Source organism: Coffea eugenioides, chromosome 2 (assembly GCF_003713205.1).
Source record: "Coffea eugenioides isolate CCC68of chromosome 2, Ceug_1.0, whole genome shotgun sequence".
Classification (NCBI taxonomy): Eukaryota; Viridiplantae; Streptophyta; class Magnoliopsida; order Gentianales; family Rubiaceae; genus Coffea; species Coffea eugenioides.
The window spans coordinates 9,770,831-9,797,496 of record NC_040036.1 but is presented as its reverse complement, the minus strand read 5'-3'; the positions used below and the strand labels follow the sequence as shown (position 1 = coordinate 9,797,496).

The 26,666-nt window shown below is 35.4% G+C and overlaps 4 protein-coding genes across 5 annotated transcripts; 3 read left to right on the top strand and 1 right to left on the bottom strand.

The window, feature by feature from the left end:
• The first annotated feature begins 896 nt into the window (after positions 1-896).
• LOC113763827 (bark storage protein A-like) lies at positions 897-2,881 on the top strand. Of its 2 annotated transcripts, none has more exons than XM_027307779.1 (4): positions 897-1,100; positions 1,747-1,956; positions 2,114-2,290; positions 2,513-2,881. In XM_027307779.1, exons 1-4 carry the CDS (start codon positions 1,065-1,067, stop codon positions 2,582-2,584), a joined length of 495 nt encoding a protein of 164 aa, XP_027163580.1. In that variant the 5' UTR covers positions 897-1,064; the 3' UTR covers positions 2,585-2,881. The 2 variants fall into 2 exon arrangements, with proteins under 2 accessions (XP_027163580.1, XP_027163581.1); XM_027307780.1 differs by lacking the exon at positions 897-1,100 and adding an exon at positions 1,475-1,565.
• Positions 2,882-7,322: 4,441 nt separating this feature from the next.
• LOC113759627 (bark storage protein A-like) lies at positions 7,323-9,381 on the top strand. The gene is made up of 6 exons (XM_027302208.1): positions 7,323-7,628; positions 7,726-7,793; positions 8,172-8,327; positions 8,408-8,614; positions 8,754-8,933; positions 9,045-9,381. Exons 1-6 carry the CDS (start codon positions 7,400-7,402, stop codon positions 9,222-9,224), a joined length of 1,020 nt encoding a protein of 339 aa, XP_027158009.1. The 5' UTR covers positions 7,323-7,399; the 3' UTR covers positions 9,225-9,381.
• Positions 9,382-11,821: 2,440 nt separating this feature from the next.
• Positions 11,822-22,350, top strand: LOC113761456 (dihydrolipoyllysine-residue acetyltransferase component 1 of pyruvate dehydrogenase complex, mitochondrial). The gene is made up of 23 exons (XM_027304453.1): positions 11,822-12,026; positions 13,608-13,658; positions 14,229-14,283; positions 14,364-14,397; positions 15,022-15,068; positions 15,156-15,200; positions 15,398-15,471; positions 15,946-16,015; positions 16,357-16,545; positions 16,667-16,711; positions 16,838-16,911; positions 17,455-17,524; positions 17,760-18,161; positions 18,670-18,730; positions 18,815-18,859; positions 18,989-19,072; positions 20,226-20,302; positions 20,379-20,441; positions 21,133-21,203; positions 21,286-21,346; positions 21,497-21,557; positions 21,639-21,719; positions 21,955-22,350. The coding sequence occupies exons 1-23, from the start codon at positions 11,932-11,934 to the stop codon at positions 22,011-22,013; spliced, it is 1,914 nt and encodes a 637-aa protein (XP_027160254.1). The 5' UTR covers positions 11,822-11,931; the 3' UTR covers positions 22,014-22,350.
• A 967-nt stretch (positions 22,351-23,317) lies between these two features.
• LOC113762724 (uncharacterized protein HI_0077) lies at positions 23,318-25,358 on the bottom strand. Its single transcript, XM_027306293.1, has 4 exons — positions 24,998-25,358; positions 24,730-24,849; positions 24,237-24,467; positions 23,318-24,024 (listed from the first exon to the last, which is right to left on the bottom strand). Exons 1-4 carry the CDS (start codon positions 25,175-25,177, stop codon positions 23,638-23,640), a joined length of 918 nt encoding a protein of 305 aa, XP_027162094.1. The 5' UTR covers positions 25,178-25,358; the 3' UTR covers positions 23,318-23,637.
• Positions 25,359-26,666: the final 1,308 nt, after the last annotated feature.

Below are 26,666 nucleotides of genomic sequence, written 5' to 3'. Positions count from 1 at the left end.
TCGATCCATGTTCAAGGAAGCATGTCTGGGATTACAGTATGGCTGGTTGCAAAGAACATGAAATGATATCCATATTATGACCTGTAAGTAATGATATCTGATGATTGAGGAAGTGCTACAACTGGCAGACCTTAATTCTTGTGAAAATAATTGAAATGCTGGACCGCATTATTGATTACTGACTTTAGCGGTATACAATGAAACATCAAGAACAGCGAGAACCATGTACCTCTGCCAAGACGGTGCAGTTAATTTGGCAGGAGAGAATATGGTTGGTGGTGAAAAGTTACAGAGTGTATTTACAGATGGTAGCTGGCAAATCTTACCGCAATTTGTGCTATAAATAGGCACCATGCAGTCGAGTTGAGAGCAAGGAGGTTAGGAGAGGGATTGAAGTAGCATAAAATGGCTGGAAAACAAATGAAATTGCTTTTACTGGTTTCAGTTGTGATTTCTTCTCTAGCGGTCAATGTTATAGCCACTCCTTCGCCTTGGGCAATGGCTGGAGTTCTGTTAGACCGCCTTTTCTTGGTCTTATCTCCGCTCATAGTGACAAACAAGCGCAAGCCTTTTTGGCTACTGGTGCCTTCAGGCCGGATCCAGAACACCCCTACGTGGATTTGTCAGGCAAATATCTATATATATATATATATATATACACATATATTTCCCATGCATTAAATCTGCTTCGCAACTATTACAACCACTATTTTTTCTTCCTCATAATAATGATCGAAGTTTGTTGCTGACTTTTAATCACCTAATAATTTGTTTCATTGCAGGCAGGCGTTATCACATCGGGACCATAGGGTCTAATAGTGACTGGCAAGCGTAATTGAGTTCCAATAGGTCCCAGTTTCTAGTTTGGCCACCCTTCGTTAGTTTGGGAGCTTTTGTACCAGTAAAAAAGGTTGCAATAATTGTGCTTGGATTGGATTAATCAGGTGACTGCTGCAGCAACGACCCAACTACTGTTGGACTTCTTCCCAATTAGAGCAGCTATACACTTTGGCACTGCGGGCGGCGCCGACAGTTCCCTGTCCGTGGGAAATGTTGTCATCCCAATGCAGTTTTCTCAAACTGGAATATGGGACTGGCTGGTAATATTAATTCCTTTGTTTCTTTGTTTTTTTTTCCCCTTAAATGTAAAACCTAAAGTTTCATAAAGCATAAGCACCTAAGCGTTTGCAATGAGAATGTTTCTCAAAATCAAGCGCACACAATCAGTGCCAACTGCCAACTATTCAGTCAGTATCACTAAGAATTCGAATCACTACACTCAACTTGACAAAAGAACCGTGGAATCAAAATATTGAAGAGGGGAGGGTTGGGTTGGATGGTAAAATATGGGAGGCATGACAAGTAGGAGATCCTGAATTCATGACCTACCATTTACAAAAAAAAAAAAAAAGAGAGAGAAAAAAAAGGGCAAAAATGTGCTAATTACTGAAATTTGCAAGCAAGGCTTATGAACCTGTTGTCTTTTGGATCTGGATGGTGCTTTTGTCCTCCCTCCATAAGCAGTAGACAGCAGCTCCAATTAATGAAAGCCTAAATACCTGATGGTGCAATTGAATTCCTCATTTTATTTATTTATTTATTTTATTGTGAAGTGGAAAAAATTTTAGTCCTTTCCTTGCTTCAAAAGTATTGAACGTGTTTCTTCTTCTTCTTCTTTTTTTTTTCAATATTCAAGGAATTATATTTTTGCATGTATCTTCATCTGGGCATGCATGCATACTGCAGAAACCCAAGGTAGCAACACATCCAGATACTGATGCTGCTGAGCTAGAGATCGCAAGCTATCACATTCCCGCTGGCGGATATAATCAGTTGGGTCTCGTGGCTTATTGGAGTCAGTACTTCTTTTCCGAGACAGGAAAGCCTGATACTCCTGAAAGAAAACTTTGGTTCGAGGCATCCAAGAATTTGCTGCAAATCGCTTCCATGCTAGAGGTAATAAGGCACAGATTCACATCTAGAATTAACATTCTCTTTACCCTCATTTTAAGTTGCCAAATTCTATTTCAAGCGAAAATGAGACAACCCCTTTCATACATTTCAATGTAGTAAATTCTTTTTTATTCTAACGGTGGTAGTTTTGTTCAAACAGGGAATTGAGCTAAACCAGTGCCTAAACAAAGTTTGCCTCCCTCAAAAGCCTAAGCTAGTTCTTGGCGTCAACGGTACAACTGCCAACTTTTTTGTTGACAATGCAGCTTACAGAGATTTCCTCCACAAAACTTTTCATGTTTCATCCATTGATATGGAGAGCACAGCAGTAATCATGGTAATTTTTATTGTCTTGTTACCAGATCGAGTACTTTCATCCTCACTGCTTTTTCTGCTACTTTATTCTTTTGTAAAAGCGTTTCTTCATCAAACTAGAACCAATTTGAAGAATCTTCCCTGCAATTGAATATCTGATCTCAAATTTATCCTCTCAAATTGACCCCAAGAAAACAGTATATACGTAGCAGCAGGAAGATAACTTGTCTTTGGTTATGTGCAGACATCCTTGTCGAATGGCCACTCTGTGATTGCCATCCGCGGACTCTGTGATCAGAACAAGGAGAGAATTTGAGTGCAACTTATGGGGCTATAGCTGCAGCAAATGTCGCGATAACCGTTGTTGCATTTGTTAATAAAATACCATCACCTCGTTAATTTCCGGCCATAGCTGTGGCAGCTATGTATGTTCAGCTTGATCAGGAGGAGCGCTGAATCCATCAATGAATATGCTTCTAATTAATAATTTGTCTAGAAAGAATAAATGAGCTTCAAGAATAGAAGTCTGTTGAAGCAAGACGTTTTATGTAAAATGTACCACAAAAGTATTGTGTGTTTCCTTGTTAATTTGAATGCAACGCAATTCCTCCTAGCTGGTCCAAGGAATAATTTTATGTTATTAACAGGGAAAATCGTTCAAAACGTCCATCACATTTTACAAGATGACTTTTTTCGTCCCTCACTTTTAAAAGTGTAATTTTATGTCTCTTACAAATTCACATTGACCAAATTTAGTCCCTACCTAGGTTTCTAACTAGATTTTTGCCGGAATCCACCACGTCACTTGCATGTGATCATTTTTTAAGGACAAAATTGTCAAATCAAATTTTTACATAATCTGATTCATAGTCCCTCATTCACAAAATGAATTTTTTCGTCTCTAACATTTTACAAAATGAATTGTTTTGTTCCTCACATTTCAAAAAATGAATTTTTTCATCCCTCACATTTTTCAAAATGAATTTTTTATCGCTCATTAATCATGTGTATGAATAGCTTTTTTTCTATAAACCCACGTATATGTCTATTTGATTTTACTCGTACAGCACGAATAACATGTAATTTATCTCTATTGGATTTCATCTAAACATGCTAATCGTAGTTATACACATGTTATTCAATAAATATATATATAGGGGTTTAAAACTAATAATTTTATTTGAAATTCATGTATATGTTTATATGATTTCACCATTTGAACCTGTTAAATATTTGTGATATTTCTCTTTTGGTAATAATTTATTTATTGAATTGTATAATTAGGTCATCTAATTAATGGATCGTAACTCGAATTCTATAATTGTGCTAACAAATTTCAGTTTAAATATGAAATTTCTACTCGACACTTTTAAGACCAACAGTTGAATTACTTGCCTTGTGATTGTCTTAAAATTTGAAAATGCCAATCACTTATTTCTTTTTGTCATAATTTTCTTTTATTTATTTTTTCTATCCAAATTTAATTTGATATAAACACTCGATAATATTTAGGATTAAATGTCTTTTTTGTTTTCAAATTTCGAGTAAAAAAATGAATATAAGTGAAAAACTAATAATTTTTTTAATTCTATGTATATATCTATTTGATTTCACTTGAGCAATACGAATAGTATGTAATATATCTCTATTTGATTTGACATGCTATTCGTACTGTTCAGGTGAAATCAAATAGATATATACATAAGGTTTTAAAAAAAAATTATTCACACACATGATCAATAAAAAGATGAAAAAATTCATTTTAAAAAATGTAAAGGATGAAAAAATTCATTTTATGAAATGTAAGGGACGAAAAAATTTATTTTATGAAATGTGAGGGATTATGAATTGAATTATATAAAATTTAATTTGACAATTTTGCCTTTAATATATGATCACGTGCAAGGCACATGGTGAATTCTGACAAAAAACTAGTCGGAAACTTAAGTAGGGATCAAATTTGACCAATGTGAATTTGTAAGGGACGTAAAATTATATTTTTAAAAGTGAAGGATTAAAAAAGTTATTTTACAAAATGTGAGGGACATTTTGAATGATTTTCCCTTATTAATAATGGTATACAAAAGCAAGGCAAAATTCAACTATTGACGTACCATTTTACCAAAAAATGATGGCAGATTTGTACGTGCTTCGTACTTCCTAGAGCTTGAAAAGGGTTTTTAAATGCTTCAATTACAATGTCTAAATTTTGGCCGATGCCATATTGGACCTGAATTACATTAAAGTCTTGAATTGTGAAACTACTGATAAAAGTGCCTAATAACGCTTCTCAACTTTGACAAATGAAGATTATTTGCGAACCGTGAATGACAGCACTAAAACCCTTAAAAAAAAATGCGACTCTAAAATCCGACCAAAAGTTACAAGAAAATTTTATTCCTAGCTAATAAGCGCTTCGATGGTCTACAATAATTCTCATAGGTAGCGAAATCTTATATATATATATATTCAAGGATGCTTCAATTCAAAAAGAAGAATTCTTAAAAACCACAGCATCTGGCCATGTGCTGTTGTGGACACAATTGTTTTAGGTTTGTTTAGTTTTTGATAGGAATTTGACAATTATAGGAAGTGGTATTCTAGATTGTTTCAAATTGGTTCATGGATATTTGTTTTTGGTCTATTAAGCCTGTTTCTGTCTTCCAAACGCCGATTCCTCAATGTTAAGAAGAATAAATTTAATTTTAAGTTTATAATGAGAATTTCCAATTTCTAATTTCCTTTTTCTTTAGATGACACACTAGCTAGAAAAGGAATTCTTTAATCCAAGCTTTCCACAGTAAAATTGTTGGGGCAACATCGGAAAATCAGCACGAACAAGAACATTGGGCCGTCCAGCCATCATTTCTTCTATTGTATTATTCGATATATTATGGACATAGACTAGCATATTTAATTTCTTTTAGGGTTAATCTTGTGCACACTGACAACATATGTTATAGCGCGTATGGATGCGTGCTACCTCATTTTGATTTTAATTTTTATATATGTGATATGCATCTATGCCTGCTAGTATATACATTATCAGTATATACAAAATTAATCGTTTCTTTTACAAATAATCCTTAGTCAAAATGCTATCAAAATCTCCTCCAAAATAAATTACTACTAAATTTTATTTTATTTTTATTTAAGAAGTTACTCTAAGCATTACAAAGGAGAAATGAGGTTCGAAAATCATGTATTGGCTATTGACGGCACATGATCAGAAGCAGGTGATTCAAGAAATGGAAAGATATCTTAGGAATCTATGTAAGATCTGTTCGTTCTTCTCCCTCTCCTCCAAATAAATGGTCAAAATTCATCTGGGTCTGAATCTAGTTGAGAGGTCTAATACATATTAAAATTTGTTAAAGAAATAACAAGATGTTTCTTTTTTCCCATCTAAGTGATCAACAAATGACGAAATGGTTCATATATTTAAAACAACAACGTATTTGCAAACCTGCCAATTAAATTTGGTCTCGGGACAATTACTTCCGAAGTTTGAATTTCTTGGTTTCCAAAATCCCAAGCATAGCCCGTAAAGAACAAGTTCAGTTAAATTGGAACAGTTTAGTCCGTACGGCCTCATTTCGAAACCCTCGCGCTGTCACGACTGGAGTTTGTGCTTTGTACTCAATCCAAGAAAAAAATTACTCCCTTGAATGCGTCGTCTCAAGAAAAAGATTAAGCTAATAAATAGATCCTTGTATAGCCTACTGCTGTTAAACTTTGAATGCTTTTGATTGGATCGGCCATGGTGGTGCTTCACACAATGTACTTCTAATGGCCGCTATTCTCAAGGTATCTTGAATATTGAATTTGACAGTGAGAAGAACTCGATCACTGGATCTACTTCAGTGACTAGTCAATAATCTTTTTAGGCAAAACAATCAACAGAGCAACTTTTAACAGTAAAGCTTCTTTTTGAAAATTTTTTTTTTTTTTAAATTAGGGGTATGTGGCGATTAAGCAGTACTGCTAGGGGGCACATGGGTATTAAAAGTTTCGTAGAATTTGATCAAATTTCCTTTAGGATCGTGTCCTTTCGTAGCAAGTAGATTAAGCAGCTATTTTGGAGTAGAAGCCCAATTAAATTGTCGTTCAGTTCTCATCTCTCTGTACTAATATTTGAAGGCTGTAGCCCGTGGAATCTATATGGCTGATCATTTTTTACCTTAATTAGTTGGTCGTCAAAAAGTGAGTACCTGTCTCCTGAAATGCTGAAAGACTAGTACAAGTTTTAGCCAATCGTTGTTATAGTAGTAGAGTAGCTAAGATGTTACTTTTTTGACCCAGCATTAATAGTAGGGATAATTTTACAAACCTTCCTTGAGGTATATGATAATTACAGATAGTACCCCTTAGGTTTAAATAATTACAGAAACCTCCATTAGAAAATACTTTGAAGCTCACTTTGCTGATGTAAGCAACAATTCCCCATTGAAAATCCTAAAACGCCCTTAGATGATTATCCTCCAGAAAAACAAAACTCCTTAGTAACGTTAAATTCAAAACATTACTCACACATTTTTATAAAGTTCTTTAGTAAATTTATTCCTATCCGCTAAAAAAATGTTGATACCTACTTGGCCAACAAAACTAATTCAATAAGAATCTATGTGTGGAGGAAACTAACATTTTTATTTACTCTAAAATCACCACTATATGGAGTAAGATTGGGTTTAGGTTTTGTGGGTGTCTATGACAAGATAAATAAGTTTATCACTCTTGTTCTTCTTTTTTCATTTTTCACTTTTTTCAAAGGATTTACTAAATTTAATTTACAATACATTAGTTCTCTTCATGGAGACTTTAAATTCAACATTGGATGAAGGTTATTTTTGTCATTTTAGACAATGAGGGGAGGTATGTGTAATTTTTTAAACTTGGAGGGTACTGTCTGAAATTGTTATAAACCTTAGGGGAGGTTTGTGAAATTATCCCTTAATAGTAATATATGATCTAAACATGAATCCCGTGTTACTAATAAATTAATCAAATTATTTCAATTTGTTTAGAATCACCTTGGCATCTGTGCAGTACTTTGGCCCCATAGAATGGGAAGGCCGACAACCCCCACCATGATAAGTATGTAGCTGATGTTCAGAGCAAGGAGAACCATACAATGGCTGGAAACCAAGTCAGATGGCTTTTGTTGATGCTAGTTTTCGTTTCCTCGCTTATAGCCGTTTCATCCGAAAGGAAGGCAATCTCTGCTAGTAGGACAATCAAAGAGCTGAATCGCAATGGACCTTATCTTGGTCTTATTACGGTTTTTGCCCCTGAAGAAGATGCTTTTTTCGCTACTGGTGCCTTCAAGCCTAACCCGAAGCACCCTTATGTGGATTTGTCAGGTACATGATCAATCCCCAATGTATACGCTTCAATATGGTACTAAAAGCGCAAGTGTATCGATTATGATGATTGAAAATGGTGGTTGGTTTCTTACAGGGAGGCGGTTTCGCGTAGGGAGCATAGGAGGATCAAAAGTCATTTATGTAAGATGTGGAGAGGGAATGGTAGGTTCATTTCACATCCTTCTGGTCTGGTTATTACAGACAGTTGCTTGTAGTTGTTATGATTTGTGATCAGCAACTATGGTGTCTTAGTTCACTGGCCAATCTAGTTCACAAATCATAAAGTTGAGTTGATCGGTAAAGTTAGACAGTAGTATTTAAATCGTAAGCAAAGATACTGCTTGCTTAAGAGCTACAGTGCTGGCAAAATCATTTTCATTTGCTTAGCTATTCATGTTGATAAGGAAAAGGGTGTATAACATTAGTAACAAGCTAATCACTGAAGGAAGTTTGGCAATAATGAATTTTTCTATTTCGGCCATTGCTTTTTTTCTGTTAAGTACTACTACCTCAAGAAATGTCTAATTGTGGTACACTCAGGTGAATGCTGCAGCAGCAACACAACAGATGTTGGATGTCTTTCGCATGATTGGAATTGTACACTTTGGCATTGCAGGCAATGCTAACAATTCCATGTCCATAGGAGATGTCATCATCCCTAAGCAGTTTGCTCAAACAGGGTTATGGGACTGGGTGGTAATAATCATTTGGCTCATTTCCTGCCTCTGTATATGCAGACTACGAGTTTATTTGCGTACAATCTCTTCATTTTGCAGAAATTCAAGGCAACAATACCGACAAATGATGTTGCTGAACTGGACTTTGGAAGCTATGATGTTCCCAATGGAGGAGACAATGAGTTGGGGAGCATTGGGTATTCGACGGAGTTCTTCTACTCTAAGTCAGGAAAGCCTAATGCTCCTGAAAGAACACTTTGGTTTCAGACAAGTCAGAATTGGCTAGAAGTATCTTCTAGTCTGGAGGTGAGTTACTTATCGCTAATACGTAACATCCTCATTCGCTTTGCAGCCAGCTAATTGCTGCTGCCTAAAACATTTTTTTTCCTCTTAAGTTGTCTTCAACTAGCCCTTGAATCTAATGAATGCATTTTCACTAATACAGGGGATAGCGCTGGAACAGTGCGTGAACTCGAGCTTGTGCCTTCCTGAAAAGCCCAAGGTAGTTGTTGGACTGAATGGCGCAACTGCCAACATTTTTGTGGACAATGCAGCTTACAGGGAGTTCCTCTATACAACTTTTCATGTTTCATCACTTGATATGGAGAGTGCAGCTGTAGTCATGGTAAACGCCTCCCACCAAAACTAATCTGAAGAATATATCTGCTTAGAAACTCGGGCGCGCATAATTACTAGTCAAGATAACTTGTTATGTTCATGTTTTCTGGAATTGCAGACATGTTTATCGAATGGCTTCAAGGTAATTGTCATACGAGGACTATCGGATTTAGCTGGAGCAGAAGATGGAGACAATACTATTCGTCTGTTTGGCCCTCTTGCAGCATCAAATGTAGCCAAGGCTGTTGTCCAATTTGTGAAGACATTGCGAGGATTTCACTTTCAACTGTCTATTTAGCCGCAACAGAGATTCAAGTTAATCAAGAGGAGTTTGAGAACTCATTTGCTGATACATTTGTAACTGAAACCTTCGCAGCTAAATACTTCTAGGAGCATGATTATGTACTCCAACTGAAAAAAGAATGAATGAGAAATTTACAAGTATTTATGAACTACATTACAAAGAAATCAAATCTTAAATGAAATTTACAAGTTACTTATGGCATGTATAGATCAATGTATGATAAAAAGAAGTTTCATAGCAGTCACGGGCATGCAGCAAAGGAAAACACTTAGTCAATCGCTTGACAAGATTGAAATCTTCGGCATCCTTATAATCAGATGCATATTGGTGTGGAAAATTGTCAACCAAAACCAAGAATATACGATTAAGGTTTTCATTGTTTGTTGTTCACCTTCTTTAGCAGTTTAATTCAGATGGTTCCACATTACTAGGGTTTCTCACTCTTGTTTCTTCACCCTTCCTGTGTAGGCCTACAATTGTTGTTGTACATCTGGTCATCTGTTTTCCCATTTTGGTGCCATATGGAAACCAAAGTTGGAGTTTTTTTCATATGAAAAACTAACAAAGTAGGGAAATTATGAAAGGGGTTTTCTAATTTAAGTTAAAAATAGTGGAATTAAAAATAAGTGCATACATTTGGTTGGTTTAATTTCATGTAATTTAGTTAATTTTTGTGCAACTAAAATTTGTAAAATGAATTCCTTTTTATGTAGGGTTATTATCACTTTACTTTACTCCCCCAACATTGGGCGTTACTATCAATTTCCCTCTTAACGTTATTTTTTAGTCATTTTACCCTCAAGACTAATGGTCAAACTTAACGGAATTTATTAATCTAAGTGATAAGACATGTTTAATCTTTAAAATTATTATCACTTTACTCCCATAAACTATAATCTTGTTATCAATTTATTCTACCATTAACCCAGCTTAACAAGTTAAAAAACTTTAGAAGATAGTACCCTCGTTTTTATATAATAAAAATAATAAAAAATTTAGCATGACTCTTCTACTTTTTAGTATCAAGAAAAAAAGTCAAAACATTAATCTCTTTCTTCTTGACAATCTTATTAATATTAAAAAAAAAAAAAATAGGGGAGGGAAAGGGAGAGAGCACAATTCTTTTTTTAATACAAATAAGAAAGAATTCAATATTTTTATTATTTTAAAATTACTTTTACTTTTCTGTTTATTATCCAATTTCAATCCTAATTCCGAAAATATTAAAATAATATGATAATATTATATTCTTCCTTATTTTCTTTCTTTGTAAAATCTATTTTTTTGACTCCTTCTGTCCTATCTCCTTTTCTTTTCCTAGTATTAATAAGTGTGAAAAAAGAAATTTGAAAAATCCTTTTATTGTTATGTTTTTGGAATCTTAGAGTGGAAAAAATGAAAAATAATTATTCCAACTTTTTTTTAAATTATATATAAAAAAGATAAATACATTTAAAAAATTTTGAACATGCTTTTTAGATTAATGATAGGATAAAATATCTAGAAAATAATGTTAGAAAGTAAAGCGATTATATCACCAAAATTTAAAGGGATAAAATGATAATAATAATGTAGTAACGTTATAAAATAAAAGGATATTTTTGTCAAAATTTAATTAACATACTGAGTTGTATTACCCATGGACTATGTTTTTAAACTCAGACAGGACTAGTCGGTCCGACCGATCAATCATAAACCGGCCAAGTGTCCAGTCTGAGTTACTCTAAAAAATCGAATGTATAAAAACTCGATTGAAATCGGGTTTGACCGGCAAACTAGATGAATCGGTTTGATGTCAAGCTTTTTTTTAAAAAAGGTCAAAGCATTTTCAATATTATATTTTGGTCCCTGGGTTGTTAAAAATTATTAATATATCTCAAATATTTCATGTTGTCCTAAAGTTTGGTGTTATTTTTCAATCAAATTCATAATTTTAATTCTAAACTTGTTAATGTTCATTTAATAATATAAATTGCAACTTGATCATTCTAATTTCTTTTTATTTTCTTATTAAATATATTTGAAACATCAAATATATATGAATATATATTTATTAATATTAATATACTCTTAAGTATTTTACATACAATATTTTAATTTTTAAACAATTTTTAATTATGACGTTATTCGGTTCAACCCCCGATCGAACCCGGTCGAACCCATTGACTTCTGACCCCTAAGCTTGACCAAGTCGATACTCGGTCCGAGTCTGAAAACCTATGGGGTGAAATAACTAAAAGATAACATTAAGAGATAAATTAATAATAATGATATAGTTTAAGGAGGTAAAGTGATAATAACCCTTTTATTTATCTTTTTATTTCTCATACTATTACTTAAACATCTCTCTTGACTGCATTTGCATGTACAAATTATATCTTCCGTAAAAAAGACAAAAAAAGTAAGCTTTCAAAAAACTATTTTTAATTTCTCTTAGAAGCATGAATAACTGAATAAGAGGGGCTAGTTTGACAAGTTACCATTACAATTAGTACGGATTCTGAAGAAAAAGAATAAAAAACTTTTCTTTTAATTCCGCACCCAAAAATTAATTGGTAATAAAAGAAGAGCCCTCTTCAACTTGGTTCAGCTCCCTTTTGATTAACATACTAACATATTAACTGAGTTTAATTCATACTCTAATCTTCTGCATAACGAAGGCAGAGAAAACTTAGAGGCCGAATCTGCCTGCGGATGATCCATGGCGCTATCTAGGCTCCGAAATCCGGTGATCTCTCGAGCACCTTCCCTTCTCCGAGCTCGGCTGTTTTCTTCCACCTGCCGATCCCTCCCTTGGTAAAACTCGCATCATCTGCTTCCTCTCTAACTCGCTTTGCCGGGGCTCTCAGAATTGTGTGTAATTCATTTTAATGTCTAATTGAATTTTATTCATTTTCATCGGTAGATTGTCAGAGTCAGCAGCTTAGCACATTTGTCAAACAAGAAAGATATTATTGAAAATGAGAGTTGAAAATTTTGGAACTCGGATTTGCTTAGAAGATTAGGAATTGTTTACCGATTGATGAAAGCTTGAATCATTTAGTACATGACTTTTTCATCCTCAATTAATTTGTGGTAGAGGATTATCATGTGCAGTTTGTTTGGCAATTTGTTATTGCCTTCGATTAATGTCAGACCTTAAGAAATGTAATGCATGGGCATATCTTGCTATCAGAAGTTTTGTCAATTGGTAATTTCATGCTTTATTAGAGCAATTTCGTGAATTTAGACTTGCTATGATATTCATGGACGATGTTGCAGTTGAACAGTTAAAGGTATATGAATAAGTATTTAAAAATAGTTGATTTTCTAATAAAATTTGGATGGCTTTCAGCCTAAAAAAAACATCCGTATGGCTCTAGAAAAAGAATTTGTGAGAAACATAGTTATGATACGTGAAGATTGTTAGATACGGGAAACTGCTGTTGTCGCAGTTGGGAAGTTCTTAATAAGACTGTAAGTGGAGTAAAAGGTCATTACATTTTAGAAAGTCCGTTTTGTACTGTTCTTAGTGAAGTGCATGTACAGCAGAAAAAAATAAATCCCACCTCGAACTGTGCTTTACTCCTTTAAATTGATAAAGAGATCAAGAATGTAGTGCACGTGTGGAAAAGAGGATAGTGATGGTAGAAATATGTCTTCAAAGGAATCAACAGAGAATGCTGGCCAAGTAAAAAAATACAAAGGAAAGGGATAGAGAGACAAGAAAAAAGAAACAGGATGAGTCAAGGCTGAGATTAAAGGATAAGAAAATGATAGAATGAAGAGATGCTTTGCTTTATGAGAGAATTTATGTAAACATAAAGGAAGAAAGGGAATGTGAGTCTGAGGTTAGCATGTTTGGGGGGGTGTGTGTCTCTTTGTGTGTGTGTGTGTGAGAGAGAGAGAGAGAGATAGACGAAGCAAAAAATGAGAAATTAGCAGAGACAAAAAGATCTGTTGAATTTTAGTAGGCAAGAAAAGGTCTCGAGCTAGTAAGAAAATTAAAGTTATTTTTTGAAGAAGCATATGCATATGGCTCACAGTGAAGTCAACTAAGTTGCAAACTACATTGACAAGGTCTTTATAGTTTTACATGTTATGTTTTGCTATATGAATGGTTTTTGTAATAAATAGAGAGTTACGTCGCTCTAATGAAAATTCATAAGTTAGACCTTATTAGACCCTGTACATCTTCTGGAGTAGGAGAAATTGAAGTCTCCCAGGTTTGTCAAAGAAATATGGAACACCATTGATTCCTTGGCTGCAATAGGATCTAGTTATGGTTGATGAAGAGGAAAATAAATTAGAAACAGCATATCTTTGCATTTCTGTATGTATGAGACTTAACATCCTGCTTGCTTAAGTATTTATTTTTTCAATGGTTACCTCATGCAGCAGCTCCAGGGTGCTCAGTTCCTTTGCTGATGTTGAAGGCACATTATCAAGGTGGGATTCTCTAGTGTTCACAAATTTTTTTATTTGCATGCTTCTTTCACTCATTTAATGTTAGGTTCTCCCAGAACATAGTGTTTACTGATCTGAAATTGTGTTTCTAGTAGGTTTTGTGAAATGGTATTGCATTATGTGATGCTTTCAGTCTACGGGGTTCTTGAACATCATGTTGCGGACCAACTGAATACATATCAATAGACAATATGTTGCCTACTTAACATATACACTGTCTCCCTGTAGTTGCCAGACATGATCATTTACTTTAGAAATTCTTTGATATGCTTTAATTAGTTCTACAATGCCTTATTTGCTCTACTGTAAAAGGCCTTACCACATTCATGAATTGCAGATTTTAATCTGCTAGATATCTAAAACTATATTATGGAAATTATTTGAGGTTATTGGATAAGACCCTGTTGACCCTGGGTGTGTTGATATCTGATCCACAAGCAATCTCTTTGGTTTATGCATCATAATATACATTTGACATGATAAGGTAGAGATAGTTAGCTTCTATCTTCAAATCATTCAATTTAAATGCCCACTAACGTTGTAGTTTGTCAGGACTACATCTGTACCTATTTTTGGTCGATTACATGGACATTCTTCAAAAATGAAGGTTAGTTGTGAAAAGTTGTGGATTCCTTGCTATTATTAGCCAGCACATGCTGTTTCCTAATATTGTTCCTAAATTGGCAGTCACGAATTGGTGTACGGTATTTCTCATCTGCAGGTATGGATAAACTGTTTAACAATTGTAGATTCTTCTGCATGAACTGCTGAAAATTTTGCCATGATATTGTCAGCATCACCTTGTCAGTTGTTTCTTTGCGTTGATAATGATCAAGCAGATGAAAATGCAGGGCCTTTTTAAGGGAAGTGCAGTTTGATCATGTCAATGATTGGGCCAATTATGTAGAATGTTGGACATAGAAAAACAAGCTATGTCAGATTGAGTCTAGCCTTACTATAGGCAGAATACTGAGTGTAGTATTCACACGGTATAATACTTGGTGAAGATTCGTATTGGTTAAAATTGGCTAAGGTGAAAGCTTGCATCTTGTTTGATGGATATAGCTGCCTTGTTGATCTTTATCCAGTGGTTAATTTTTAATGGTGCAGACAAACCAATTTCTAGGTTGTAGAGAAATTAATTAAGGCCTGAACTGCTTTGGGATTGTATGCATCTTTTGGCAGTATATTGAGTGTTGGCTTGTAGGCTACCTTTTATGTTTTTGAAAGTGGAGTGTGAAATATTAATGTGCAAATGATGAACATGACAAAGGGTAAATGGTTGAATGATATTGCTTGCTCAATTTTATTGTCTTGTCCTTAATGGGTAACAATGTCATTTCAGATCCTCTCCAAACGGTCGTTGGAATGCCAGCTCTGTCCCCTACAATGGTAAGATTGCTGCAAAGGAATTAAATTTCTATTTTGAGAAAGATTTCTTTGATTTGTCTGCAAACTGAAATTGATGCTCTTCTGCAGAGTCAAGGTAACATTGCAAAGTGGAGGAAAAAAGAGGGAGACAAGGTCAGTTTGTGTTGCTGTAGTGATTCCTCCATATGATGCTAAAGTTTAGGTTGATCTTTAGGGTAGTAGTATACAGATATACGGTGAAATATTTAGGATAAAAATAGTGAAACATTTTTTTAATTGAAACCAAAATGGAAATATTTAGCCATATCTGCTTTTTCCTTTATGTGCTGACTTGCAATTTGATGCAACAGATCAATGTGGGGGATGTGCTATGTGATATAGAGACTGACAAAGCTACACTTGAATTTGAAAGTCTTGAGGAAGGGTAGGCCTAAAATTTCACCACTCGTAATATGTGGGAATGTTATCCAAAATCTGGATTCGAAGTGCATGTCTTGTACCTTGGTTATCAGTGGATCTCCACTCTTATGCAATACATATTTGTCTGTATTATTCTCAAATATTTTCTCATTAATGGTTTGCATCAATAGCAACATTTTTATTGGAGTTTCCATAGTTCTGCTTTTTATTGTGCTCATCTGAGCTTCTGTTTGTTATATCCTTTTCACTTCCGAATTACATCTGGTACTTCTTTTCTGTTCTTCCACTTTCAGTTTCATGATTCTATATTAAAAATGAATACTGTGGTTTCTCGAGGATTTTAACATATATTTCATATTGAACACAGAAAGCCTGAAACACAGAAATGTAACGTTAATATTACTTTCTGAATTACCATGTTCAGCTGCTTCTGTGCTTCAATACTAATGGGCATGGCCTGGCTGAAAATTGACCGCAGGTTCTTGGCTAAGATACTGGTACCTGAAGGTTCAAAAGATGTGCCTGTGGGACAATCGATTGCAATTACGGTAACATGTGATAATCCTCACATAATATATTTTTGTTCTTCTATTTTTACTGAAAAAGTAAAAGGATTAAAAACCGGCATCTACTTTCTCTTACTTGGATACGTTCAGCAATAAGAAACTATTTGTGATAATGGTATCTTTTCTTGATAGCTCACATAGAATCCTTATTTTGTTGAGGTCATTTTCTTGGTAGAGTTGCTTTCTTATTTTGTAGAGTTATACCAATGATTCTTAACTTGTGTAGATTTTTCATCAATATACTGCTCATTCGTCGGGTGTTTTTTTTTTTGCTTTTATGGGCATCTCACTGTAAAAAAGCCTGACTTCAGCTGCTTCACTAGGTTGAGGATCCAGATGATATAAAAAATGTATCTATTCCTGCTGGTAGTGGAGCAGAAGTCAAGGAAGAAACATCTGAAAAAAGTATAGGTAACGAAGAGAAGAAACAGCAAACAAGTTCTCTGAAGACAAACACAGCTGAACTTCCTCCTCATTTTGTTCTTGGAATGCCTGCATTATCCCCAACCATGGTATGGAAACAAAGTTTAATTCTTCAATAAAAACTTCGATAAAATCCGTGCTTCTTCCAAGACTTCCATGGTCTGTCATTGCCTTGTAATGTTTCTTCCCCCGCCCCCTTCTCTCATGCAGAGCCAAGGAAACATTGCTAAATGGAGGAAACAGGAAGGTGATAAGGTCAGTTATGCGAGGATTTTTAGACATATCTGTAAGATGGGAAAATTATTTGATTTGAGTGATAGTGAACAATGTCATCTTTGTGCTTTTATTTATTTCTTTTTTGTCTGTTGTCACCTCATTCAGATAGAAGTTGGGGATGTGCTTTGTGAGATAGAGACCGACAAAGCAACCCTTGAATTTGAAAGTCTTGAAGAAGGGTAATACTTTTTTTTTAAACTGCTAATCCAGAACAAATTATGTTGAACTTTCCTGTTATTCCTGTATTTCATCATTTCATTAACATATTGAGGAAATTGGTCGTTGTTAATACATTTTGAAGCATGAAATATTATGTTTGGTCTTGTTCTGTATATGATGACTTTCTTGACAAGTTGGGGAGGGACCTAATTCAAACTTGTGTGCATGTCTTTGTCCAACTTGGTCAGTGTATATGCACGTCTTCTCTTTAATTGTTTTTTGCACTTATCTTTTATTTTCTTTTGGTTGGGCAGATAGATGTGAACTGAAGGATGAACACTTTGTTGTTTAGTTCACCAACAATCCAGTGGTTCTTGGAGACTATTGGAATCCTGTGCCCCTCAAACCATTGTTTTTTCTCCCGCTTTCTAACGTGCTCCAATAGATTTTAGAATGTTGCTGATAATATAGTACATGGCATTGTAGGGAATAAGTCAAAAGACTCCATTTATTGTACAGTAAATGACTTTCTGAGATATATGGTTTTGTTTTTATACCTTCAGATTTTTGGCCAAGATTCTAGTTCCAGACGGTTCAAAAGACGTGGCAGTTGGACAACCTATTGCCGTAACTGTGAGTTGCTAATACTTAGAATTTTCTTCTTCAGCCTTTAATTATCCTGACATTCTTTTCCAGTAGGAAGAAATTTTCCTGTGAAGTAAAGGATACAATAAATTACTATATGATGAAGCACCTAAAAGCAACGATCTTCTTTTGAAGTATTCTATTGTCTGTAGCTTGTTTTCCTATGTAATTTCTGTTAATTTGTAGCACTTCAGAGGGGATTGACGCTTGTTTTTTCCCCTAGGTGGAGGATCCAAATGATATTGAAAGTGTAAAAACATCATTTAGTGGTGATAGAATGCTGCAGGAGGACAAGCCGGTCCAGCATGACCCGACTCCTAAAACAAAAGCTCAAAACACAAGTTTCAGTAGAATAAGTCCATCTGCAAAGTTGCTTATTGTGGAACATGGATTGGATGCGTCGTCAATACCAGCTTCTGGTCCTCGTGGTACTATTTTAAAGGGAGATGTTTTAGCTGCCATAAAATCAGGGATTGGATCTTCGAAGATCTCATCATCTAAAGAGAAACAAACCCCATCTCCACAGGTTAAATCACAAACTGGTTCTCCAGGATTGTCTGGATTAAAATCTACTTTACCCCAGGCTGATGCATATGAAGATTTACCTAATAGTCAAATTCGCAAGGTAATCTCTTTTGTGTTTTGATTTTTAGTATACAGAGAAATAAATTGCCTTACAGAATAAAAGTCATCATGATAATAAATATTCTTAGCTTAGACCACAGTTTTTATGGTGTGTAAGTTAAGAGTCATTGCAAACACCTTCTGTGGAGAGATGTGAACTTATTAGAAAGCTTCAAACCTTGTATGAAAAGAGAGAACATCTTAATAGGTTTGGTAAAAGAAACCCAAAACCGTTAGTTCCTAGTACTGATACTTGCTGCTTTTGCAAGCTGCCCTATCAAGCTCTCCTCTGGGCGCATGCTTATGGATCAAAGATCTCTTGAATTAAAACATCTCAACTTTTTCTCCCTTCACAATGAGGCTTAACATGCTGATCACATATTTTTTTTCCTTCAAAAATGCATTTTTTTTCAGGCATGTCCATATCAGCTTTGCTTATTTTCATTATTGCTAATCTATACATCTCTTTGTATATTTCTATTGCGCTTAATTGCCAAGTTCTTCTGCAGGTTATAGCGACTAGGTTATTGGAATCAAAGCAATCTACACCTCATTTATATTTATCTTCAGGTTTAAAAAAGTTTTTATGAATATTGCTGCCTTCTGTTTAGCAATTTAACTCATATCTGAAATGCCTTTTGTAATTTCTGCTAGATGTCATCCTGGATCCTCTTCTGTCCTTCAGAAAGGAGCTCAAGGGTATGGGTGCTTGCTTCTTCTTTTATTGTTATTGTTATTATTATTATTATGTTTATGTTTATGTTTATGTTCATGTTTATGTTTGAGAGGTTTGTTCATAGCTTTTTGCATTACAATTCTGTCTTGCAGAAAATTTTGATGTTAAAGTTTCAGTGAATGATATTGTCATCAAAGTTGTTGCAATGGCACTGAGAAATGTCCCAGAAGCAAATGGTAAGTTGTGTCATTATGTCTTTTCTGTTTGTTCTGGAATTGAGTTATTTGTCATTAAGCTCAAAATAAAAGTTTAAAATGGTAAGATGAGTTATTAATTGACCTTTTAAAACTAGTAGTAATGGAAACCTGATTGAGCCTGAAGCTGTTCTGTTTTAAAACTCCATTGAAGATTTTCTTGTTTTGGACTGACTCTGGTTTCGTTATAACTGGTTTTCAGTTCTGCATTGTCATTATATTTCCAATCTTTTTCTTAGAGTTGAGGGAGAAATAAGTGCTTTAGCTCCTCCAACTAAATGCCATGTTGGTCTATTACTTGACAATAGAATGCTGTGGTGGTTTTTTGAAGTGTTTTCATTCTGTTTATATCCAGATTTTTTGCTGGATCAATGAAAGAACTTTGAAAAAAGTAATACTTCAGTGGCTGTTTCAGTTGTAGAAGTGTTATTTCTCATTCTCATTTATTGGTTGCTAATTGTTTCAAGCTCCTTGTCACTAGGATCATATAGGTCCATGTCACAAGGAGTCGGTTAGAAGTATTGGGTAAGGGAAAGTGTTCAACTGTCAAGTTCTTGTTGCTATGACCAAAGAGGAAGATTGTGGGCTCAAAATATGTCGCGATATTTTCTAATGCACATGGTCTTTTCAACATGCGGCTGTTAGTTCACACAGATGATTTCAAATTGGCAACCCTCCTCTTGGCGTATGTAATAATAAACACAGTATGATCATTTATGCATAGATATAACACCATATCCTATCGGAACTTCTTCCAATACTTGACTGTTTAGTGTCCTAGAAACTTCCAAGGGCGGGGGAAGAACATTTACTGGCCTGCCTAGATCTTGTATTTCCCACTTATTTCGTTAGTCAAACCAACCATTCTCTTCTCAATGGAATAGATTGTCTTTTCCTTTTTCTGGTAGATAGGTAGCTCCCGAGCTAGGAGCGCATCATCTAGGCATGGCGTAAAGGAACATAGGATGCATGCACTTTAGGGAAATTGTGATATATATGTATCTTTCTACGTCTTGTTGCTTTATGAAAGATAATCTATGTAATTACTAAGTTCTTGGATTTGTACCATGATGCTTTCTATTTGTATTATTTCTGGTCATAAGCTGCTAATGAATCGTAATATGCAAATCTGCAGCTTACTGGGATGTCAAAAAAGGTGAAGCATTATTTTCTGATGCGGTTGACATATCAATTGCAGTTGCTACAGATAAGGTACTCAATTGAATATCTGCTACTCTTGTCAAGGTATAAAACTCACTTCTCTCATTATATTCTTTGTGAATTACAGGGCTTGATGACTCCTATTATTAGAAATGCTGATCAAAAATCCATATCAGCAATTTCCTTAGAGGTACTTCTATGAACAGATGTTTAAATCTTTTCACTTTTAGATACACAAATGCAATACCTTACCTAAGCCCCATATTCTCCACTGAAGGGTTGATATGCAGAAGACTTGTAGACTTTCAACATAATTTGTATAAGATAATTTATTTTCTCCATTCTTGGCCTGCATGGTCTACTGATGAAATTGCGTATCCTCCAATAAACAAGACAGTTAAGAAGGTTTGCTGAAGAATCAATTTCACTTGGTGGAAAATAGCAGCAATTGCTGTTAAAGATCAGCTAGAATCATGACTACAAAACCGATCTCTCCCCTCCCCACCCCAACCCCCCCCCCCCAAAAAAATGAAAAAACAGTTTATTTAGCATCTTCTTTACCTGCCATAAAAATGTATTACGTAGGGTGTAGTTTCATTGCTTTCCTGAAAGGTCGAGCATTCCTCTCGTAACCGTTTTGAAATTGTCAGTGTCTAATTCTGCATTAAATTGTTCATTTTTTGTTGTGGACTTGAGAACTAAGTTATTCTTTTTAGTCTGAAAATGTATTGTTTTTTAGCTTTCACTAAGGAAGTGATTTATGTTTTGGCTGGTGACTTCAAGCACATGTATGAGTGTGTGTGTGTGTGTCACTTTGTCTTTGTCCTTGTGTGTCTGATTAACTTGTACTTTTATATCTTCTGATCATTTGCGCACAAAAGGTCAAGGAACTTGCTGAAAGAGCAAGAGCGGGAAAGCTTAAGCCAAATGAATTCCAGGGTGGCACTTTTAGGTAAATATGTTTAAGCATCTGGATTTCGCTTTCAGCTCTGTATATTCTGTTCTGGCCATTAATGATTTATATACTTCTGCAGCATCTCAAATTTGGGAATGTTTCCGGTGGACCACTTTTGTGCAATTATAAATCCCCCGCAGGTTCTCTCTCTCTCTCTCTCTCACTCTGTGACATGCACACATACTTCCAAACATTCCTTGAGGGAGTGGAGATTTTTTAATTCTGGTTTCTCAATTTGAATTTGAAGTCTAGAAACTTGTCCAATGGATTTTTTTTGTGTACCCATCCAGGCGGGCATTCTTGCAGTTGGTAGAGGCAATCAAGTTGTTGAGCCTGTTGTTGGAGCAGATGGTAAGAAATCGATGGTTCTTTATTGTCTCTTGTTGCTTTAATCCCTGGCTTTTGAGGTTAATTTGATTTTGGACTTTTCAGGAATTGAGAAGCCTGGTGTTGTCACAAAAATGAGTTTAACACTGTCAGCGGACCATCGTGTTTTTGACGGACATGTTGGAGGTACACTTGGCTCATCCTGTCCACTAGTAAAAACAAATACAAATTTGTCTTGTATCTGTCCACTCCATTCTTTGAAACGACTCTTTCTTATATGTCCACGTATACAAACTCAGACTTTGCTTTCGCTCCCTCTCTTCAACCAACTAGTAAAAAGAAGAAGAACGCTGAAACGACTACATTTATGTGCATTTTCATTTCATTGTCAAAGTTATGAACACGTGGATGTATTTTACAGGTGCTTTTCTCGCCGCTTTACGTTCAAACTTTTCCGACATTCGAAGACTTCTTTTGTGAGTTGTCACGGGGGTACAATGTACGTGTAGAACAGCCATTTCAGAAATTAGCTAGTTAGCATACCTTTGTTGTGCCATTTTGCGGAAAATTCTATTCCTGAGCTCCAACTTTTTGCTTTGAAGATTTTTCAACGGTAATTAGATATTAGTTCTTCTTAAGATTGTCTTTAATTCAATGATCATAGTTCACACAAGTGTGATTTTTTATTTTCCACCTCCCTTTCTTATTTCATTGCAGTTAAGAAAAATAATGTACAATAGGGGTGAACATTTCTGCCTTGTCCCCTGAAATTGTTAAGGTTCTTCCACTTAATGCATTTTGAGCAATTCTTTTCTTAGACTTTGTATTTGCTGTCCTGGCAAAGGATGGAAATTGAACTATATGTACAAGCAGGCCGCCACAAAATGTATGCCTATGTTTCTCCAAGGGGGTACAGATTCTGCATTGTTTCTCCTATCCTAGTTGTTGTTTTGTGCCATGGATGTCTTTTTTGATGCAATCGCGGCTGCATTTTTTGTAATTTTCTTAATCTCTAACAACATAAGGTGGTTTGATAAAGAATTTTAAGACATAAAAATCTGATGGTTTAGACCATTGGTATAACATGTAACGAGATAATCATAATCATGTATGTCCAGAAAGATGGTTGTGAGACAGATCAAGAAGTTCAATTATCTCAGGTGCTGGAGCTTTGGACGGATAGACCCTGTTGTCGCTTGAAAGATTCAACCAATCACACCGTCAAGGCTTGCAACTTCTGCAGGAATTTCTCCAGATAAGTAATTGCTCGAAAAATCAATCATTTTGACGAATCCGAGAGTATTTCTTTATTCCGACACCGCTCCTTTCCATATCAAGACAAGAATGCACTGGCAGCACAGAACAGGGGAAGGCTTGACTATCAAATCGCCTGTTTCATATCAGGACTGCCATCGTCATACATGACCATCACAGTAGCATTAAATATGTTTCAAAACCTTCAGCTAGAAGCTAAACACCTGTATGCCTCCAAGACCCAACTTAGCTAGTAAGAACATTGGCCGGGAGACTGAAATGTTCGACTCTCAAGCCATCCCCGTTCTCCCTTCCTGTTATTGTTATAAGACTCGGAGTCTTCCAAAAATAAAAAATAAACCCCTGTACTATTGTCGGCATGCTAGCATATGGATATGAGATGGTTTTGAAATTTGAGATATCCCAAATTGAAAAGAAAAAGAGAATGTCCTTAATTCTAGAAACTTATTCATAAAATGAACTCCAAATTATGCTACCATAATGTAAAACGCGACAAATATAAAACAAAATTGATAGAAACACATCATGACTTGATTTCGTAGGTTTTATTAGTGATACTCGATAAGGACCCCTTATTAATTGTCCTAGGGGAACGTTTGTTCACTATATAATATCAAGTCTCCGTTCTGTTTCTCTGTATCGTAGCACAAAGCAAAGCTAGCAAAACTATGTAGTGCTGGTCAAATACAAGAGTCTACAAATAATCTACGAATTTCAATAGGTAATTGTATAGCTGGTAAACACAGGAAAATGCCGTCACAAGGAGAATGAATGGCGAGAAAAACCTTATCGCAGTTAGTGGTGTCAAAGAATCTAAAACACTATCAACTCATTCAGTTGCTACATCTTTGATAGCCAAAGGCTCGTACCATTGAGAACCGAATCCAGCAGCTCTTCTGGCTGTCTCATTAAAAGGAGGCTTTAATGGGCCCCTAAAGTATCTCCTGACAGTTGCATGAAACATCCGAATTACTTCATCATCAGCTTCCACATCATTATCACTGTAGTTAACTTCATTTTTCTGTGGCATCAGCAATCCATCAATCACATCTGGATTTCTGGACCTCAAGCAAAGATACCTAAACCACTTAACTCCTGCAGCACAATGCGTAATCTCTTCAGGGTAAATGACTTTCTCCAGCAGGTCAGCAGTCTGATCATCTCTCCCATTGCGGAAGCGAGATATTGTCGTCGGGATCACATCCAGCCCTCGAGCCTGCAATTATTTCTACAGTTCATGAGGTTGATTTTAATAATAATTGAGAATAATTAAGAGGGGAAATGACATACATAGTTCCATCCAGCCAAGTACATATTTTCAACAGTTCAGAGAGCTCTGTATACTCTGCTGACTCATATTCCAAGAACTAAATGCCCATTGATCATTGTAACATTCTTCCATTGGCCAGCAACAAAAAAGACACTAACCTCATGAACGCAATGTTCAATAGCCAAACGTGCCAACAAATCATTAGAAGTAGCCATAGCAGAGTCCCAGAGACCATCATGGGCAGGTAAAGCTCCATAAAATGATCCTAGTTCTTCAAGCCGCACAGAAAGCAGGGTGAAATGCCGACCTTCATCTTGTGCCACCTTCACGAAGTCAGTGAAAAAATCTCTGGGCATGCACTCTTGCTTGCCGAAACGAGCAATTATATCCTATAACAAAAGTACAATGTTAATATATCAAAGGGAAAGTAGTTAAAAGAGAACTGGAAATAAAATTGTTTAGAAATGCGTATCCCATGACTAAATAGAGACCACACAAAACCAATAACCAGATAAAATTAGAATTAAAAGTATGAACCAAATTGGTCTGACTTTTGACGCTATTAACAGCAGTAGTATTAACATGTAAATGATAAAACTGCAAAGGGATAAAAATGATAAATAACTACAAGAAAAGAAAAGCAAATATTACCCAAGATAAGTCAACGGCCCAGCTCTCAGTGTGGACAAGACTGTGTACAATGGCTTGTCTACTCTGCAAGCTTCCAGCTTTGCCCAGTTTCGGCATCATGCTAGGTGACACTAGTTTCACCTGCACAATGTCTTTAATCAGTTAGCACCTTCAACACCTTCACTTGTGATCTCAAATTCATTGAGGCATTTCGTCGAACAGTTAAAAGAAATGGAACGATATTGAAGTAAACAAGATCATATTTCATAACAGTCAGAAAATCACTAACGTTGCTAAGCCTAGCAGGGCGATCCGGTACAATGACGTCTTGGGATGGGTCATAGGCCTGAGTGATGAGACCCTGTAGCCATTTATTAGCTACTTCGTCACCCAGCCGGGCCTTTTCAACTGGGTCAGCCGTGTTGAGCACTCGTAGTGCCGCTTCCACCAGGGTCTCTGAGCTGCTCATCTCTTTCCCTCCCTCTCTATCTATGTGAAAGTTCTAAAGAAATCAACTGGCCGTCAGGATATCCTTTACATTACATTGAGAGCAAGAGAGAGCGTGTTCTTGATACGAATAGCTCCCCTGTATGTGTGTATCATCAATCAACCAAAACTTCAAAGAGCAAATTATTGAGGTATCCACTAAACTTTTTGAATAGTTGAATTTTGGCTACTCAGTAGTATGTTTGTACCCGCCAACTTATTAAAAGTGTAAAGTTTGGATTATTTCGTCTAATTTTATCATCAATTTTGTCATTTCTAACCATTAATAATATATCTCGTAAATTGTGCGAATCCTTATATCTATTGAATTAATAATGGAATCAAACAAAATGGCTTAAAACTTACACTTTTAATAGTTCAATGATTAAAAACATGCTATTAACAGTTGAATAGCCAAATCTTGACTATTCAAAAGTTCAGTGGCTACTCAAATAATTTGCTCAACTTCAAATAGGTTTTGCTCAACTTCAAATAATCTGCACGCTTTTGAGGAGCCTAACTGAAAGCGCCTGCACGCTTTTGTGGAGCCAAATTAAAAGTTGGGTTCTTCTATTTTGTAATCCAAACTTCCTATGCTTAAAAAAGCTATATGATTTTACAATGCACCGACTTGTCTTTTTTATATTCTTATCCAGTGCTTAGATAAAACTTCAAAAAGTTTTTATTATTGCTTGTTGATGATAAAAATTGATTTCACGCCATGATTCTAATTTTATTCATATACATCGATTTTCCTATACATATAGCAATATAATGTGATCGTGTACAAAATAAATGTAATAAGTAAAATACTGTGCAGAACCAGACAGAACTACAACTACATTGGCCTTGCCTATTTCAAACTTAGCATGAACTGCATGTAGGGTTTGGAATGAGTAGTGTAGGACTTTGACAATATGCACCACTCATCTTAGGAAATTGCAGTCATTGTCCACTGTTAATAACCAATCAAATTAGAAGCTAATGCTACAGTGAGTATTAAGTAGTTAGTATTAACTAGCAACATTGGTTTGGTTCGGGCAAAAGCCAAAACCATAAGTTAGGGTTTGCGTTTGTCTTTGGCATGTTTTGCTATTGCGGTGAGGATATAGGACCACTAAGATATGAACTAGAGGCATTACAATTCTAAGCACCTTTGTAGGAATGGCAATGGGGCGAGGATCGCTGCCTACTAATTCCCCCCGCCCTCCACCTCGTCCCCGCTCCACCTTGTTTTCTCCGCGAGGTCAATGAAAATTTGTCCTATAATTTTATTTTAATCAAATTTTAGTAAAGAATCAAGTACTTAAGTATTAATATATCATCAAGTCATTATTCATTCTAATTTTACAATTGAAACTCATAAAAATAATTAAACAAAAGTTATTTGAATACAATCCAATATGATAAGATAAATACAACTAAAGTAGTCAAATTTTCATTTTTGAAACAAATACAATCACAAAATCATT

Excerpts from the sequence above, each read along its gene's own strand:
- LOC113763827 (XM_027307779.1), top strand. The coding sequence starts at position 1,065 with ATGCAGTTTTCTCAAACTGGAATATGGGACTGGCTG. Across the intron at positions 1,957-2,113 it reads AAATCGCTTCCATGCTAGAG|GGAATTGAGCTAAACCAGTG; the intron begins GTAATAAGGCAC and ends TTGTTCAAACAG. Across the intron at positions 2,291-2,512 it reads AGAGCACAGCAGTAATCATG|ACATCCTTGTCGAATGGCCA; the intron begins GTAATTTTTATT and ends GGTTATGTGCAG.
- LOC113759627 (XM_027302208.1), top strand. The coding sequence starts at position 7,400 with ATGGCTGGAAACCAAGTCAGATGGCTTTTGTTGATGCTAGTTTTCGTT. Across the intron at positions 7,629-7,725 it reads CCCTTATGTGGATTTGTCAG|GGAGGCGGTTTCGCGTAGGG; the intron begins GTACATGATCAA and ends GGTTTCTTACAG. Across the intron at positions 8,328-8,407 it reads CAGGGTTATGGGACTGGGTG|AAATTCAAGGCAACAATACC; the intron begins GTAATAATCATT and ends TTCATTTTGCAG.
- LOC113761456 (XM_027304453.1), top strand. The coding sequence starts at position 11,932 with ATGGCGCTATCTAGGCTCCGAAATCCGGTGATCTCTCGAGCACCTTCC. Across the intron at positions 20,442-21,132 it reads TATCAGCAATTTCCTTAGAG|GTCAAGGAACTTGCTGAAAG; the intron begins GTACTTCTATGA and ends TGCGCACAAAAG. Across the intron at positions 21,558-21,638 it reads GCCTGTTGTTGGAGCAGATG|GAATTGAGAAGCCTGGTGTT; the intron begins GTAAGAAATCGA and ends TGGACTTTTCAG.
- LOC113762724 (XM_027306293.1), bottom strand. The coding sequence starts at position 25,177 with ATGAGCAGCTCAGAGACCCTGGTGGAAGCGGCACTACGAGTGCTCAAC. Across the intron at positions 24,850-24,997 it reads GCCCTGCTAGGCTTAGCAAC|GTGAAACTAGTGTCACCTAG; the intron begins GTTAGTGATTTT and ends GACATTGTGCAG. Across the intron at positions 24,468-24,729 it reads GGGCCGTTGACTTATCTTGG|GATATAATTGCTCGTTTCGG; the intron begins GTAATATTTGCT and ends CTTTTGTTATAG.